At 37.4% G+C, this 17,726-nt stretch overlaps 1 protein-coding gene across 5 annotated transcripts in view; it reads right to left on the bottom strand.

Moving 5' to 3' along the window:
* Positions 1–17,726, bottom strand: part of MSH3 (mutS homolog 3) — a 223,575-nt gene that overhangs the window by 79,288 nt on the left and 126,561 nt on the right. For all 5 annotated transcript variants that reach the window (XR_012413790.1, XR_012413791.1, XM_005557283.5 and 2 more), the window contains 2 exons: positions 12,841–12,948; positions 7,375–7,486 (listed from right to left, as the gene is read on the bottom strand). Coding sequence is in view for 3 of the 5 variants with exons in the window: in XM_005557283.5 (XP_005557340.2) it covers positions 7,375–7,486; positions 12,841–12,948 (220 nt within the window). In the remaining 2 variants the exon portion in view is untranslated. The remainder of the gene's footprint in view (positions 1–7,374; positions 7,487–12,840; positions 12,949–17,726) is intronic.

Here is a 17,726-nt window from a genome sequence, read left to right as displayed (position 1 = left end):
ATATCTGTCTGAATATCATCAATCAATAAGATCTTAGTATTGTTTATCCAGTATCTAAACAGTGAGTCTAAACTTGTGATAACTAAGCAACTTCCACATAGAATGTCAACTTCTGTGGGGGAAGAGAAGATCTAAAAATAAAAGGCAAACTTCAAGGTATCATAAGAAAATCACAGATAACAAGTGCCAGGCACTGTGCTAATGATTTTATATGTATCACCTCATTTAGTTCTTAAAACAGCATCACAGGGTGATACTAATATTACTGGATTCCCATTATACAGGTGAGGAAACAGGCCTAGAGAAGCTAAATATCTTGCCGAGCAATGTAAAACAACTAAGTCGCAGAACTGGAATGTTAAGGGAAGCTCATCCTCTGACCTGTCTCAATGGGGACGCTTGCCAAACGACAGGGAATCAGTCACTACTAAATAGGAGAAGACACGCTTTAGCTCTGTGTGTTCATCATTGAGTACACTAGAATGATGGACAGTCATAATATCCCTAAAGTCAGGAGATGTACAGCAGAAAAAAATAAAAATAAAATTGTCACGTTAATTTCTAAGACCTGAAAAGCTAATTTTCCGTAAAAAAAAAAAAAAAAAGGTGCTATCTTCCTTGACAGGTATAAATATTGACAACTACCTTTAAAGAAGAATTACAGGAGAACTATTTTTATAAGAGCTACAGACTGCTGGAAAAAGGTTGGTAGTTTCAAAGTGTTCTATTCCTCGAAAATGTCAATCAACAGCAGGTTATGGTAAGAGACTCTTGAGTTAAAGGCTCCTCCAGACAAGCTCTCAGCCAAATCTTTGCACTTTTAACCCAAGGTGAACTAGAAACAAAAAGAGGGGAAATGAGGCTGGAGAGTAGCACCAGCTGCATGTTGAGATGCCAAAGTCAGGACTTAAATCCCTCCAACACCTGGATCCTGCCCAATTTACATTCCCCTGGGTGTGAGGGCTGGCTGTGACCCAGCTCACTCACCTCCTTTTATACATGAGGAAACCAAGACCCAGCGAGTATCACAGTCTATCCAAAATGACAGTGAAACAAGAGCAGAGCAGGATTTGAATTTAAATCTCCCACCACTGTGAGCCGCTTTCCCACTACACCTGTGTACCAAAATTAGTACGTGAGAACTTTAAAACCAGAGCAAAGAAAGGGCTCACATAGAAAGGGATTTTTTCTGGCCAGAGGATGGTGAAGGCCCTCAGGAAGAGGCAGTGTTTTGTTGGGTCCTGCAGGAAGAGTGTGAGTCCAATCAATGCAGACAGGTAAGAGGAAGAGAGGGGAGGGCCATTGTGAGCACAGACAGCAGTGCAGGTCAGAACACTTTATCAGACAAACGTTCTTCTCTATCCATTATTTCAGAAGCAGGAGAGAGAAGAACCAGAGGAAAGGACTGACAGGAAAACAACATTCAATTGCCATTAATATTTCCCAGAATTTTAATCCATGGGCCCATGATTCAAAGATCATGCTATGTGAAAAACACCTTTACAGCATAATCTATGAGAATGTAATTTAGCCATGGAATTAAATCAAGCTTAAAGCTCAGACATATTTTATGGTATACATTATTACTGTTCTGCTTGGTAATTAGGCACAAATTGCCAACAGCTTATGAATATTACTGTAACTAGTTTTTTAAACTTTTATACAGCCAAAGCAAGTATTTCTGGGCCAGCTAGACATTATTTGTACTGAGATAAGGGAAGGAATTGGGAAGTCTGTCCTCATCTTTACCAGCTTCAAGCACTTGTTCATGTAACAAACGCATGAGCACCCATTCCATACCACATGCGGAGCTAACGACTGAAGCACCCCAGGCCCATCTTGATCTCACAAGAAGGGACTGTGACTAGCATCTCAGTGTCTACCCTGTCCCAGCAATAAAACACCTGGGCGGTGAATTCCACTTGGGCCAGAGAGTTACAGGGTTCGAGCGCTTCCTGGGAATCTTCCTGTTCTGCACATTTGACTCATTTTCTTCCCACCTAACAAACTGAGAAGCTGTCAACCACTCTCTCCCCTCCCTCTCCATCAGTTGAAATTTATATTATTTATACTAAAAACAAAAACCTTACAAATGAACTGAAAACCCCAACTTTAACTGCTGTTGAAAATCCATCCACTAAAAAAACAGTCATTTGGTTTAGCAACAAACAATCCTGGCAGAGCTGAGATTGCAGTGGGTACGCTGGGTTTTCCCTAAGCAGCAGTCCTGGGCTGCCTCACAAGGTGACAGGGGCCAAGACACTGACCCCTTAACCCACAGGTGGCGGGTGGGGCTGGGGCAGCCACAGTCCCTGGGCCAGCCTCCTTGGCGTCTGAGCAACCTCTTCCTTCTCCTTTTAATCCGGTGTTCCATTAAAATATTATCATTTTCTGTATGATGCAAAGTGAAAAAGGTTGGAAAGCACTGGCTTGCCTTAAAATATGTTTATGTTTTGGGAAACAGTTCAAGACGACGCAACCTGAGTAACTTCTGGCAGATCATTTCCCCTTTCTGAACCATAGTTTACTCAGAAGTATGAAGAGGTGGTTACACTAAAAGATCCCAAATTTCCCTTTTAGTTTGACAGTAAAATTATTCTGTAAATTGGGGAAATCCCCATATAATATCCTGAAAAATAACATTTTGTGTAGAAAATAAAAGGCAAAAAAAAAAAAAAAAAAATTTCAAGTGAGACTTGGAGACTGCTAAAGGCTTCTAGCTAATCCTTACTGATTTAATCAATCTGATTAGGTGCCAGCTATGTGCCAGAGAACTGTGACTGATCCAGGGATTACACATAGGTGACAGAGTACAGTCCCTGTTTGCTTCATGCTTACAGTCCACTGGGAAAGGCAGATAAAAAAAAGAATGATTATAATTTGGCGGAATAAGTACTGAGATGTGGAGAAACAGAGTGGCAAGGGTATGTGAGAGGGCTACCCATCCCAGCTGGGCAAAGGAAGGCTGAGTGCAAGAGCTGACATCCAAGGCAAGACTTGAACAAGCCAGAGCTGGGGAGTGGGGTGGGTGATTGGTGGGTGGATGTGGGAGTGTGTGAGGCGGGAGTGGTTGGGGTGGGGAAAGATGACATTCTAGGCAGAGGGAACACCATCTGCCAAGTTCCAGAGGCACAGTGACTTGGGAACGGCATGAACTCCAATCTGGCTGGAGTGTGAAGCATGAATTCAAAAGGGAGAGTGGCATGGCAGGTTCCAGAAGCCTTGTGGCTGCAGAGTAGAGAATCTATGGAGGTGGGCAGAGTGGAGGAGGAAGCTCCAGTGGTGACCACATGTATAAATGCTTGGATTATACAGTGAATCAAGGAAGAGGAAAAAAAGAAAAAGGGTTTTAAAAAGTATTCTTAAAACTGGGAGAGGAAAAGCGGGCAGAAAGTTGGCTTATTCAGAAGCACTATAATAAGTTCACGTAATACAGAATACAGAAAAGTATACTCTTAATTACATTTACAAAACACCAGTTCTTAAAACCCCATGATTATCAAAAACAACAATGTCATTTAACTTTGAAATTATTTTCAGGGTATATTTTATAATTAACATTCATAAAATATTTTAAATTGAATTTTACGTAAGTTCTTTCTCAACACTATCCCTATATATAAATTTTTACCCTGAAAAATAGAATGCACTTCACCATAGCAACAGTTCTATATCAACTCCTACTCAAGTTAGAAAAAGCATATGTAATAGAAACGAATATTCTGGAATATTCTGAGATGCCTGCTTGGAAAAAAAATTACTCCATTTATTTTGTAAAGATTTAAATATAAGAGTTCAATGTTCTTTAAAACATTATTGTAATTAGACAGAAGGCTATTTTAGTTCTTCAAATCTTGTTTTATTAAAGCGTAACTTACTTTTTAAAAGAAAAGAATGAAAAAGGAAAGAAAGAAGTCAATTTCTTGGGGTAATATTCTTGGGGTCAAGTAGATGGGCATGGAAACAGTAACAGGAAATTATTTTAAGAGACTTATAGTCCTAATATTTAGTTGCTTAGTTTATATTTAACTTACATTACTTTCTCAAGAAAAGCCATATCCTACTGGTATTATGAGAACTGAAAAAAAATTCTTATGTTGACATAGTCTCTTTTTTTTTTGAGACAGAGTCTCGCTCTGTTGCTCAGGCTAGAGTGCAGTGGCCTCTCAGGTTCAAGCAATTCTCCTGCCTCGGCCTCCCGAGTAGCTGGAATCACAGGGAGGCGCCACCATTCCCAGCTAATTTTTATATGTTTAGCAGAGACAGGGTTTCGCCATGTTGGCCAGGCTGGTCTCGACCTCCTGAGCTCAACTGATCCTCCCGCCTAGGCCTCCCAAAGACATAGTCTTCTTTTTAAAGACAGTAAAAAGATTGGTACTTATTAACTTATTTGATTAATAAATATAAAAATTTCCTAATACGAATGAACAGGTTTATAGACACCAGGTCTTAGGTTGCTATGGTATGAATATTTGTATCTCTCCCAAATTCGTATGTTGAAATCCTAACCCGCAAGGCAATGGTATTAGAAGATGGAGCCTTCAGGAGATGATAAGTTCATGAGGGCCTGAGAGTGACCCCTTCCCCCTTCCACTGTGTGAGTACATGGGTAAGAGACCCTTTACCCATTCCACCATGTGAGGTGCCATCTAGGAACCAGGAAACAGGCCCTCACCAGAAACTGATCTGCTGGTACCTTGATCTTGGACTTTCCAGTCTCTAGAACTCTGAGAAATAAATTTCTGTTGTTTATGAACTACTCAGTCTATGATATTTTGTTACAGCAGCTGAACAGACTAAGACATGCATTATATACTACCAACAAGTCTTGTTACGATATGAAAATGCAATATTAAACTAGATGTCATTCAAAGTATTTCCTTTCACATCTCCCTCTCATGGCCAGCCAAATGCACAATGCCACACATCTCTGCCACCCTTGCTCACAGCCCGAGGTAGAATACTCTGTTACAGTCCCAGCTCACTACTATTCTGAGCTTTCTCTGACCTACATTCCAAATGCTCCCCTACATCTCAATTTTTCACTGTCCTCAGAAAAATTCCTTAGTACTTCTGTTTCTAACCACCTTGCTTAACATTTCCTTCATACACTAAAATGAAACCTGGCTGGCTGTTTGTTATTCCCCTGCAGCTCCCTCATTTGGGGGCTGATCTTTTTCTGCCACATCCAACCATGGACCATATACCTCAGGGTTCAGGGTTCAGAAGTTCTTCTTTGCTTCCTTAGGGCTTTACCACTGTCTGTCTTCAATCTAAGCCATCTATAAACTTCACAATTCCCAATCACCATTCCTTGCAATCTCGGACACCTGGATCCTTGTTGTCCTCTATGGCTAATCTTGCTGTTATCTTAGATTTCAACATTCACGTGGACAACTTTTTCCCAAACTCTGTTCCTTGATCTCTTCATCTCCAAAGACCTTCTCCCTTCTGCTACCCACCTTCTATAGCCATACATAGGATCTTGCCATCACCCAGAAGACCACCACATCTGATATCCGAAAGTCTGGCATTTTATTCTTTGATACCTTCTCTCTCACATAACTACTCCCTACATATTAATTTTTTGACCCATCACCATCCCATTTTACCCCATGTCCTTGACCAAATTCTCATCAGGTTTCTCTGAGCCCTATTCTGGACTAGTTCTCAACTTTGACCTATAAAAACCTACAGACTTTGAATAAAAATGATTTTGTCCACCCTCCCTACTTAGAAGCAAGCCCACTAGCATAGTTTCTAACAGCTCAAGGCTGCATCCTTAGGATGACCCCAGCCCCACTAAAAGTACCTGCCTGAGAAAGCTTGGTGCTGCCAGGATTCACCATTCCAGTCAAAATTTGGTGACAGGCAGCCAGATGCTGAAGCCCTTCTTAGAACAGTTACCTTAGAAAGCTTGCAATTATAAAGACTTTTTCTGCCCCTCTGGGATGTAAATCTATCACCCAAAATTGTCTTTTTAAGGACCAGAGAGCTGACTCTTTGAAACGTGGTATTAGCAAACAATTAGTAAACCCACATGGCTTTCACATAACCACACCTCACTCGCTCTCCTCCCCCAGCTCATTCCCTTTCCCTGTTCCCTCATACTCCCTTTAAAACACCCAGTCATCTATGCCAAAATGAAGTCAAGTTCAATTCACACCGGACTCTTCCCTACTGCAGGAGTATTACTGAATAAGATCAATCCTTACCACTTCAGTGCCCAGCTCCATTTAGCTTTGACAATGGAACTCACACACCCTGCCACCACTTCACTATTTTTCCCCAGCTTCTATCACTCTCTTGCTAGTATTCTTAATCTTTTAGGGGGAAAAATGTAAATTTCTTCATATAAGTAAACTGGCCTCTTCCTTATCTCTGAACACTTCTTTCTTTACACTCTGCACTCCAACCTCACTCATCGTCTTTCAGTTCCTTGAATTCATCCTGCTATGCTTCACTTCCAACAACTGCCATGCTGGTTCTTCTACCTGGAATACTCCCCTAACAATACCATGGCTTGCACCGACTCATTCTTCAGTTGGTATCTCATCCCTGGGGAACATTCCTCAATGCTTCCCTGCCCTTGGGTTAGGTTAACCTGCTACCTATCCCCAGGCCATCCTGGTCTCCTCCAACATGCCATGCACTAAGCTGTATTGCACTAGCCTGTCTTCTCTGCTATACAACAAGCTCTGTGAGGGCAGGGAAGACTTCTGTCTTGCTTACCACCCTCTGTTCCTAATACTCGCTTCATTACCTGAGACACAGGCACTCAGTAAGTATGTGTTAAATAAATTAAGTATTCAGGATCATTCGTGTTATGTAAGAGAAATACAGCCCCTATAATGAAAATTCTCATCACTGGAATCTGCAAAGGCATCTCTGATTCTTTCACAGAACATCTGAAAATAGTCACAGTACAAAGGATGGAACACTACATGCTAATATGAATTTGCAAAAACTATGGTATTATTCCAACTCTATTTGCATATTGGGTATTTACAAATGTAAAATATTTTTATTGGGTTACCTAGGATAACTAATTAGAACTAAACTTTTAGTTACTAAACCTATTGATAATCTTTCATTGGAAATAGCACCAATTCCACATTTCATGGTAAATATAAAACTATGTCCAGACTTAGCCCATTTAAAGCCAAAGTTGAAATTTGGGTAACTTTTTTTTTTTTTTTTTTTTTTTTTGAGACGGAGTCTCGCTCTGTCGCCCAGGCTGGAGTGCAGTGGCCGGATCTCGGCTCACTGCAAGCTCTGCCTCCCGGGTAACTTTTAATTATAAAAATGTTTCTTTCGTATTTAAAAGTTTGGGATGTTATGTTGACTTATTGTTTTGTATTATATGGTACTTACTGATAAATCTGTACTATTGGGAACATATTGATCCTGTTCTCCCAGCAACACATCAATCACAGGATGCCTTCCATTTTTTATTATGATTTTTCTTTCTTCTTGTACAGTTGGTCTGCAAAAAGAAGTATGTTTCAATTTACTAAGCATGGAAATAGCCTTAAAAAAAAAAAAAAACTAAGACAGCATGAAAAATTTCAGTGCTGTTTGTACGACAGAAAACAAAACTTTAAACATAGATTTTAAGAACATATGTCCAGAATAAAACCTTGAGTATAAAAGTTAAATTTGAACTATAAAATAAAAATTGGGAAAATATTTATTATAATAATTGTGCAATGAAGCACATACTTTAGAAGAGTCTTATAAATGGCTTCACCCTTGTAGTTTACCTTTACGAGATCTTTTTTTTTTTTTTTTAAGAGACAGGGTCTCACTGTGCTGCCCAGGCTGGAGTGCAGTGACTATTCACAGACACAATTATAGCACACTACAGCCTCAAGCTCCTGGGCTCAAGTGATTCTCTTGCCTCAGCCTCTTCAGGAGGCTGGGACTATAGGTGCATGTCACCATGCTGGGCTTTATTTTTCATTTTTCTATTATTGTTTGAGATCAAACCAATATTTTCACTAGTAAAGATAACAGTTCAGATTATTGCTACTTATTTTCATTAATGAATATAATAAAGCAAATCACATAAAATTATTTCTAGATGTAATTATTAAACTATGTGTTGGACTTGGAAACGAAATGACCTAAAATTTTCATACGTTGTTTCATTAAAACATCTTTCTATGGTCTTTTGTATCTTTTACTTGGATACAAGAATCATATTTTGGTCTTGTTGTTCTTTAAGTTTTTTAAAGACCTCTATATCTGTTTTATCTACAGCTTTAGCTGTGTAGTCAAGACCCTCTGAGCCCTGCCTTACTCTCAGCTCTCCTTCCCAGATGTTACTACTGAGACCAGCTTGCTGTCTACCTTTTCCAACCTTCTTCTGTGCATTTATGTTTATGTATGCATCATACTGGTTGTGATTTCTTTAGAAAAGTCATACTGTAATATATCATTCTGTAATTTAAAAAATTCGATAGTTTATTTTAACTCTCAGTACATACATAAAAAATAGATTTCACCATTTACTATCTGGATATAATATATTCCTTTAAAGTCATTTCACAAATAATTTTACAGAAATGAGAATAAGGGGATAGTAAAAAAAAAAAAAACCTCATGACAGATTTTAATAAGAATTTAAACACAGTAAATCTCAAAGTTTTATTCCATATTCTCCTGGTTTTCAAGGCATATATATATCTGAAATGGGTAACACATTCTGAAGGTCATTGCTCATCAGCTGTCAAGCATGCATCTGGAACATATTCATTCATAAATACTAAATTCCAAATTTCAATACATTTCTAATAGGTTCTAGAGCAGATTATTTCTGATTCTTTTCACATTTGTATCAACGAAAATATAAATACTTGAAGTTTTCAAAATATTTTAAAGCTTATAATTTTCTTAAAGAGATGTCAGTTTTGCTCCATAATTGCAAAATATTTTCATTTTTTGACTTATCAACACCAATTAGAATAATCAAATGAGTACCTTTATTTCTACATCATCTATATCCTTTCAATCTCCTGTCTGTCTATAAATTATAACCTATAAATTGTATCACGTAAATTTTAATGAATACATATTATAAAAGATAGAAGAATACTATCACATCTTTCAGCAAAACAGGACAGTCCAGGTTCTTGTCACCAAATATTACATGATGAATGTTTCCTATTGAATGATTAACTGGACGAGAATAACAGAGTTCATTTTGCCCTTACAAATATATTATTCACACACCAATACTTGAGTTTGAGAAAATTCACCTAGGATATTGTCTGAGCATTCAGAATCTCAGATTTTGCTGATACATGAAATTTCACCATCACCATGAATATCCAGGGCACTGGTTTCTTTCTCTTCACATTCATCATCTGATGAACCTAATAATTATGAAAGGCCTTCTGTCAATTTTTTTCTCTTTGCCTTTATGGGTGAACAATGAAAAATTCTGAATTTTCAACTGTGTTCAATGAAAGTTAGAAGCAGACTCCAACTGTGGCATCTGCACTCTTCTTTTATAAACCTTCTTGGAAGATGATGTAACACGGGCAATACAATAAGAAAACGGATGATGTGATAGTGATTTCTCTCCTCACCTCTGCATCATCATTCTCCCATTTTCTTTTCATTTTAGACTTTTTTTTTTTTTTTTGAGACGGAGTCTCGCTCTGTCGCCCAGGCTGCAGGCTGGAGTGCAGTGGTGTGATCTCAGCTCACTGCAAGCTCCACCTCCTGGGTTCACGCCATTCTCCTGCCTCAGCCTCCCAAGTAGCTGGGACTACAGGCGCCCGCACCACACTTGGCTGATTTTTTTTTATTTTTAGTAGAGACGGGGTTTCACTGTGTTAGCCAGGATGGTCTCAATCTCCTCACCTTGTGATCTGCCCGCCTTGGCCTCCCAAACTGCTGGGATTACAGGCATTAGCCACCGCACCCAGCCCATTTTATACTTTTATAGTATAGTTGAAACAAATGATAAACAATGTTAAAACAATTCTCAGGATGATGAAATAACAAAATGTTCCAAGATATAGAAAAAATAAGATCACTAAAGATCCCAAAATGCATCTTACATTTATAAAAGAATCCAATAAACCCACATGGTAAGTGTAAGACAGAGTAAGTTTTACTCTCCTTTTTAAAGGGAAAAAAGTAAACTTTGTTCTTTAAATGGCCTTTAAGAAACTGAAGTTAGGTTCAATAGACCCTTATGGTAGAGTATATTGAAGATCACTTCTTGTCAGATATTCAGCATTCTTTCAAAGCTGCTACACATTTTCCACTGTTAAACATTTAGATTGCATCCAAATTCTTGCTTATAAATGATGATGCAATGAACAATCCTATACACATCTCCACGTGTACACATCCAAGTGTTTCCCAAAGCTAGAGTAAATTTTTAAAGTGTGATTCCTAAGTCATAGGGTATGCATATTTTTTATTTTAATAGATAACAGTATATATACCAATCTACCTACCTACAAGCAGGATATGAAAGTTAACTTGTTTTCTCATACCCTCACCTAAAGTTGGATTATTAAACTTTCTAATGTTTGTCAACAAAACAGGTAAACAGCGTTATCCCATTGTTTTAATTTGCACTCGCTGATTACTAAGATTGAACATCTTTTCATCAGTTTCTTGGTCATTCGTTGGTCTTTTTCAAAAGCATAATATCCTACCATCGACCTCCTGTAGTTCTTTGACTCAGAACTTTCAAGTGTAACCACATTTCTGAACTTACTCATAACACCAATAAATACTACTTTCCTAAATTATTCTTCTTAAATATATCTGGCTAATAAAATCCCAGATGCTCTCACATTTTACAAAGAAAGTGACTACAGATCAGGCGCTGTGGTTCACGCCTATAATTCCAGCACTCTGGGAGGCCAAGGCAGGTGGATTGCTTGAGGCCAGGAGTTTGAGACCAGCCTGGCCAACATGGTAAAACCCCATCTCTACCAAAAATACGAAAATTAGCCAGGCGTGGTGGCACACGCCTGTAATCTCAGCTACTCAGGGGACTGAGGCTGGAGAATTCGTTGAACTTGGGAGGCAGAGTTTGCAGTGAGCCGTGATTGCACCACTGCACTCCAGCCTGGGCCACAGAGTGAGACTCTGTCTCAAGAAAAAAAAAAAAAAAGTGACTACAGTATCTTCTGAGTAAATAATCTGAAATCATCTGTTGGAGAAAGACACTTAAAGTTATGAAAAAAGGATAGTTTTTGGATTTTAGAGTGTAATTCTGAAGACAAGATTTTTTATCTAGGTGGGTTACAAATTCATTGTAAAAGAAAAAAATAAAAGTATTTGTGACATTAACTTCAAAATAAAATCCTAGGTGCTCTACCAAGTTAAATCATTATGTAATAATCATGACACAGATATGATTTACCAAGAAGATTTTCACTTTGGAACAAAATTTTAAGTGATTTATTCGGCACTAAAATTTACATCGACTTATTCTGTTGCTATCAAAATTATACAATGACAAAATGTTTCCTGGTAGAACAGGACACAAAGGATAACTCACAGAGCTAGGAGGATACAGTAGGATAGAACAGGCATAGCAAGAAAGACGGGGGAAAGCATACTGATGACATCTATGGCAGTGAAGGAAAGAATCTAGATGCTTCCTGGAAAGAATAAAACATTTGAACTTGAACAACTTTATTTAATTTTATATTTTTTAAACTGTACCTTTTTTTTTTTTTTTTTTTTTTTTTTTTTGAGACAGGGTCTTGCTCTGTCACTCAGGCTAGAGAGCATGGGCACTATCATGGCTCACTGTAGCCTTAAACTTCTGAACTAAAGCAATCCTCAGCCTCCCAAGCAGCTGGAACTACAGGTGTGCACCATCATGCCCAGCTAATTTTTTAATTTTTGTAGTGATGGGGTCTCAATATGTTGCCCAGGTTGGTCTCAAATGCCCAGTTTCAAGAGACGTTCCTGCCTCAGCCTCCCAAAATGCTGGGATTACAGGCATGAGCCACCATGCCCAGCCTTACTTTTTCTTAAGTATATATAAACTCAAGCTTTTGGAAGACATACAACTTGTATGAAAGTTTTGTCTGAATTTTTTTTTGAGACAGAGTCTCACTCTGTCGCCCAGACTGGAGTGCAGTGGCATGGTCTTGGCTCACTGCAACCTCCACGTCTCGGGTTCAAGCAATTCTCCCACCTCAGCTTCCCGAGTAGCTGGGATTATAGGCGCGTGACACCACGCCCGGCTAATTTTTTATATTTTTAGTAGAGATGGGGTTTCATCGTGTTAGCCAGGATGGTCTTGATCTTCTGATCTCGTCTGCCTTGGCCTCCCAAAGTGCTGGGATTACAGGCGTGAGCCACCATGCCCGGCCATCTGAATTTTAAAGTTAGATTTGTTTGTGCTAACATCCTTTATGAAAAAGAGAATAAATATTCCATGTTGGGATGCTTAGAGGTCAATAAAGAATAGTGGGATGAATATGGGCTCTTAACAAAAGGAACAGATCACTGAAATGCCCCCCAGTCCCTATTCTTCTCAGTCTTTTCTTGCCTAATCAAACTTTTATAATTATAAGTGTTCAAGTAAAAGTTAACAAATGAAAAGAGTGCTGAAACTTTATTAAAAAGTCACCCACATAAACTTTAACATCTGCTTTCATTGTACTCAGTGACAGAGCAAGCAAGAAATGAATTTAATTTTCAAATCAAGCTATATATGTATGACATTCAGCTTTCCCAAGAGTCTAACACATATGAGTAAATGTAATATTTTATAATAAAGACACTATAATTAATTGAATAATGTCATCTTATCTAAGGCACTGATAGAAGGGAAAATGAAAAATATATTACCTGCAGTAATTTCCTTGCTTAGCGACCTTGGCCAGGGAGAAAATGCAGTCAACAGTTGCTAGGTGATGCACTGCTTTACACAAGTAGTGATAATGTTCACTGAATTTCCTACAGAAGCAGCAGCAATAACGAAAAGGTGAGCAAACTGATTTCTTAGACCTATAATAGCTCTACAATAAGCAATCACTTTATCAGCTAGTGTAAGCGTACAGATGATTAGCAGGCATTCCTAACAGTTAAGAGAGATGGAGATTACACCAAACAGCTTTACTTTTTAATACAATAATTAAATTATTGAGGCTTCTTTTTGTTTTGTATATAAATGTAAAACAGCTTCTACGTAAAGATATCAACTGTTAAGAACATATCATAGATTTCATCTGACCCTGACATTTGAACTTAAGGTATAACACAAATATAGCAGTCATTTTCATTTCGCTTCAATAACATCATGAAATATTCATGTACATCAGCTTCCCCTGTGCTTCTTCACAGCATCCTCCAAACCTGGAATAACAGTTTCAATATCTTTCTCTCACACTAAACTGGAAGCTTCTTGAGAGCAGATTGTCATCTGATTAACCCCATTGTAGACAAAACATCTAGTTTATAATGTTGGCATAAAATAAACACTGTAATAAATATTTATTGAAGACAAGGGGAAAAGGTACTTTTCTCACTTATCTTCAGTTATCTTATTAATGCATATAAAAACTAAATTTTAGATTTGTTTTTTAAAAGATTATGGTCATTGCCTCAAGTCTTTGGCTACTTAAAACTATAATACCTATTGATGTAAAAGCCTAAATGGCTTTTATTGAAAAACTTATTTGGAAAACACACATGAATACTTTTTTCTTTTTTCTTAAATTATCCCATTATCTCATATCATAGTATTTTATGTCAATGTGTGTAGTGTCGTATAAATTGTGGACATCTGTATGTAGTGATCAATTGTGGATGTGTGAAGTATACATAATTAAACTACAAAAATGACCCAAAACTTAATTTTTAAGAATGACCAGTATAAAGTATCTTTTTAAGTAACAGGAAACATACAGCTGAGCTTAAATCGTTATAGTAACTACTCTGCCTCCAAGAGAGATTAAGAGATTGTTTGATTAAAAAAAAAAACTTTAAGTAGGTGGTGATAAGTCACAAATTCTTCAAAGATTGGAAAATGAGAAAATGTAATTAACTAACTGTAAATAGGTCCAAAAGGAAAGCTGAAAGGAAAACAAACATTTACTAATCAAAGACTATGAAGAAGCCACTACATTTTTTTCTTTACAACAACCATAAAGATAGGTCATTACCTAAGTTTTACAAATGAAGTTCAGAGAGAAAAAGCAGTTAGCCTAAAGCAATTGAGCCTAGACTCAAACTGAGCTCCTCCTATCACCCTACCTCACAGTGCAGTTTTACAGACTCCTACTAGCATCTTTTCTTATTTTTGTGCATACATAGAAATAAAATAGAAATAAGGTGCCTACTTTCTACATTTAAAAAATAGTGTAGCTCAGATATTCTGTACGACCTTTTAAAGATGATCCAAAAATGAGAAAAAAGACGACAAATGAACAATAAATGCCTCTCTTAAAAAATATTTGTCTATTGTAGTGTGAGTTTCAGAAATGTTGAGACAGTCTATTTAGTACTGAAATCCAAAGGTTTCTAGAGTGCTTCCTAGCTTGAAAAAGATATCCAGATTACACTACTAGAGTGATGGACTATTCCTATATAATCATTATGACTTTTTAAAACTGTAACTTCTGATTTTTCTAGTATTAGAATAAGGTATTGTACATAAATGACTTTTTCCAGATACTAGGAACAACATTTTAACTATCCAGCTTTATTTCTGTGTTTTTTTGTGAACTGAAAAACATATTCACAGTGTACTATATACTTATTTGCTGAGTAGACAGAACATAATGAATACAACTTATCTATTTCTCACTGAATTAAAGTTCATCAAAACAAATAATATGATTCCCACCGTGTTAGAATCTGTGCAAAACCCCAAACACAAAAGGGACAGGACCCTGGCATCAGACAGGCAGCCCTCAGTCACCACTTTAAAATGTGGAAGGAAGTGGGGATGGCCAAGGGATCCAAAAAAAATAGAAAGAATGAATAAGACCTACTATTTGATAGCACAATAGGATGACTATAGTCAATAACTTAATTGTATATTTTGGAATGGCTTAAGGAGTGTAATTGGATTGTTTGTAACTCTAAGGATAACTGCTTGAGGTGATGGATACCCCACTCTCCGTGATATGCTTATTCCACATTGCATGCCTGTATCAAAATATCTCATGTACCCCATAAATATATACACCTACTATATACCCACAAACATTTAAAAATAATTTAAAAAATAATAAAATAAAATAAAATGCTCCCTAGTTTTGAAGATGCCACATGTTGCACTGGCCTAACTGTCCTGGGTGTTTAGAGTTAAGAGTCACCCTAAACCCGGAGTGGCTGCTCACTGACTTTGCCTTGTTATTCCTGCTCTGGCTTTGACTTTATGTTTTCTTTCCTTTTTTCCTTTTTTTTTTTTTTTTTTTTTTTGAGACGTAGCAGTCTCGCTCTTTTATCCAGGCTGGGGTGTAGTGGCACGATCTCAGCTCACTGTAACCTCCACCTCCCAGATTCTAGCGATTCTCCTGCCTCAGCCTCCAGAGTAGCTGGGATTATAGGCGTGCACCACCACGCCCAGCGAATTTTTGTACTTTTAGTAGAGACGGGGTTTCCCCATGTTGGCCAGGCTAGTCTCGAACTCCTGGCCTCAAGCAGTCCACCTGTCTCAGCCTCCCAAAGTGCTGGGATTACAGGCATGAGCCACTGCACCTGGCCATGGCTCTGACTTTAGATCTGACCACTCACTGTCCTCTTGCACTGTGGCGTATGCTGTCCTTGTTCTAATTACTGACCCATCCAGTCCTCCTATCTAGGCACCCTCTCTTTTGCCAGAAAGCAGCCACATTTGCTGTTTCTGCCCTTGCCTCTTGGGACATGAGCATCAAAGCTTTAGCAGTAACAAATGGTCAGTTTTTTTCCTCACTCTTTCCCTCCTTCTCAGATCCTGCCCAGGTCCTCAAGACCCTAATTTGCTACTACTCAGCAGCTTGACTTGAGGGTAGCTGTCTCTGATGATCTAATGTTTAAGATGGAAATGAGTTAACACTGCTCTTAGTGGGTCCCATTTCAGTTACAACAACAAAAAAGCAGGGAGGGATAAAGTAATTATTTTGATATGAACAACAATGTTCCTTCTGATGTCAATGGTATAAATAAGACATGAATACAATGAAAAACTATCAAAAACCTATAACATCATCATAACTCTTAAAGAAGCCTTGACTTCTTGGTCTTTGTCCATTTGATATACTTTGCCAAACTTCAGGGAGATTATCCATACTTAGAAAAATAGTAAGCTGAAAAATGGTCAATGCAGATAACAATCTGATAGACTGGGTTTACAGCATAACAACAAGCAATTTTATCACTATGCTACCAACCAACTTAAGGATGAAATCAAGGCACTATGATTTAACCTCTGGCCAAAAGACATTGCTGAGTTCATAAGAAGCAGATGAAGACACTTGGGTTCTAAAGCTGTTATGGTGTTATGATGACTACAGAAGTTTACCATCAAGTGTTGCTCAATGATATCTGAAGTTAATAAAAATTGAAAATATTTTATTTGCAAATGAATTTCTACAATTTTTTATTATATAATTCAACTTTTAAATAATTTGCAATTGAGAAGATTACTGAATATACACAGTGCATCTTCTAGAACAAAAAATAAAAGAGAGACATGTTTCAAGGGAGGATTTACTCCACAGCAGTGTCTACAGCCTTAATTTCTGGCAACATTTTGATCAAAAGTAATATGACTAATACACAACAGTTAGTACCTCAGTAAGTGACAAATACATTTGTAATGCTGGTATTCAGTCCTCTGATGTCAGGTTCATTGAGGTTAATCACTTTTTTAATGATATCACAGTCACACCATCTGGCACCTCAATAAATAGTGTACATAACAATCAATGCTGCTCTCAAGTGGGGGCTCTAGCTGCAAAACGCTCTAGCTAAATTTCAGCCAATATTCTTTTTTTGGATAAAAACTTTAATGCATTTTTCTTATTCTGAAAGTAATATATGTACATTATAGGTACTTCTGAAATCGTGCTCAGTCATCCCTCGGTATCCATAGGAGATTGGTTCTAGAACGCCCTGCAGATGCTAAAATCCAATATGCTCAAATCCCTTACATAAAATGGCAAAGTAGGTGTATATAACCTATGTACATCCTCCCATAGGCTTTAAATCATCTCTAGATTACTCACAATACATAATACAATGTAAATGCTATAAATAAATAGCAGTTATATTGTACTGTTTCAGAAATAATGACAAGCGGAAAAAAAAGCCTGTATATGTTCAGTATAGATGCTACCATCCTTTTCATTCCTCGAATATTTTCAATCTGCAGTTGGTTAAATCCATGGATGCAGAACTCACAGATATCAAGAGCCAACTGCATTTGCAAAGGAAAGAAATTAAAATCACCAGTAACCTCACCATCCAGAAATAATCAGTAAATGTTTTGAGTCTATATATATATATATACACACACATACACATATATGTTCACATGTACATAGGAATAGATATTTCTCCAAAGATATACACATGGCCAATAAGCATATTAGTAATACAATAAGCATATATAATCTTTAAAATATACAAGTCTGTATGCTGTGCATTATGTGAATATACACATATAAAATTGTATCATACTTTTACTTTTTTACATCATTTTCTTCACTTAGTAATTAAAGTATCATATGCTTCTGTGTACTGTT

Source organism: Macaca fascicularis, chromosome 6 (assembly GCF_037993035.2).
Source record: "Macaca fascicularis isolate 582-1 chromosome 6, T2T-MFA8v1.1".
Taxonomy (NCBI): domain Eukaryota; kingdom Metazoa; phylum Chordata; class Mammalia; order Primates; family Cercopithecidae; genus Macaca; species Macaca fascicularis.
The sequence above is the reverse complement of the archived record's forward strand: the minus strand, read 5'-3'. Positions and strand labels throughout refer to the sequence as shown.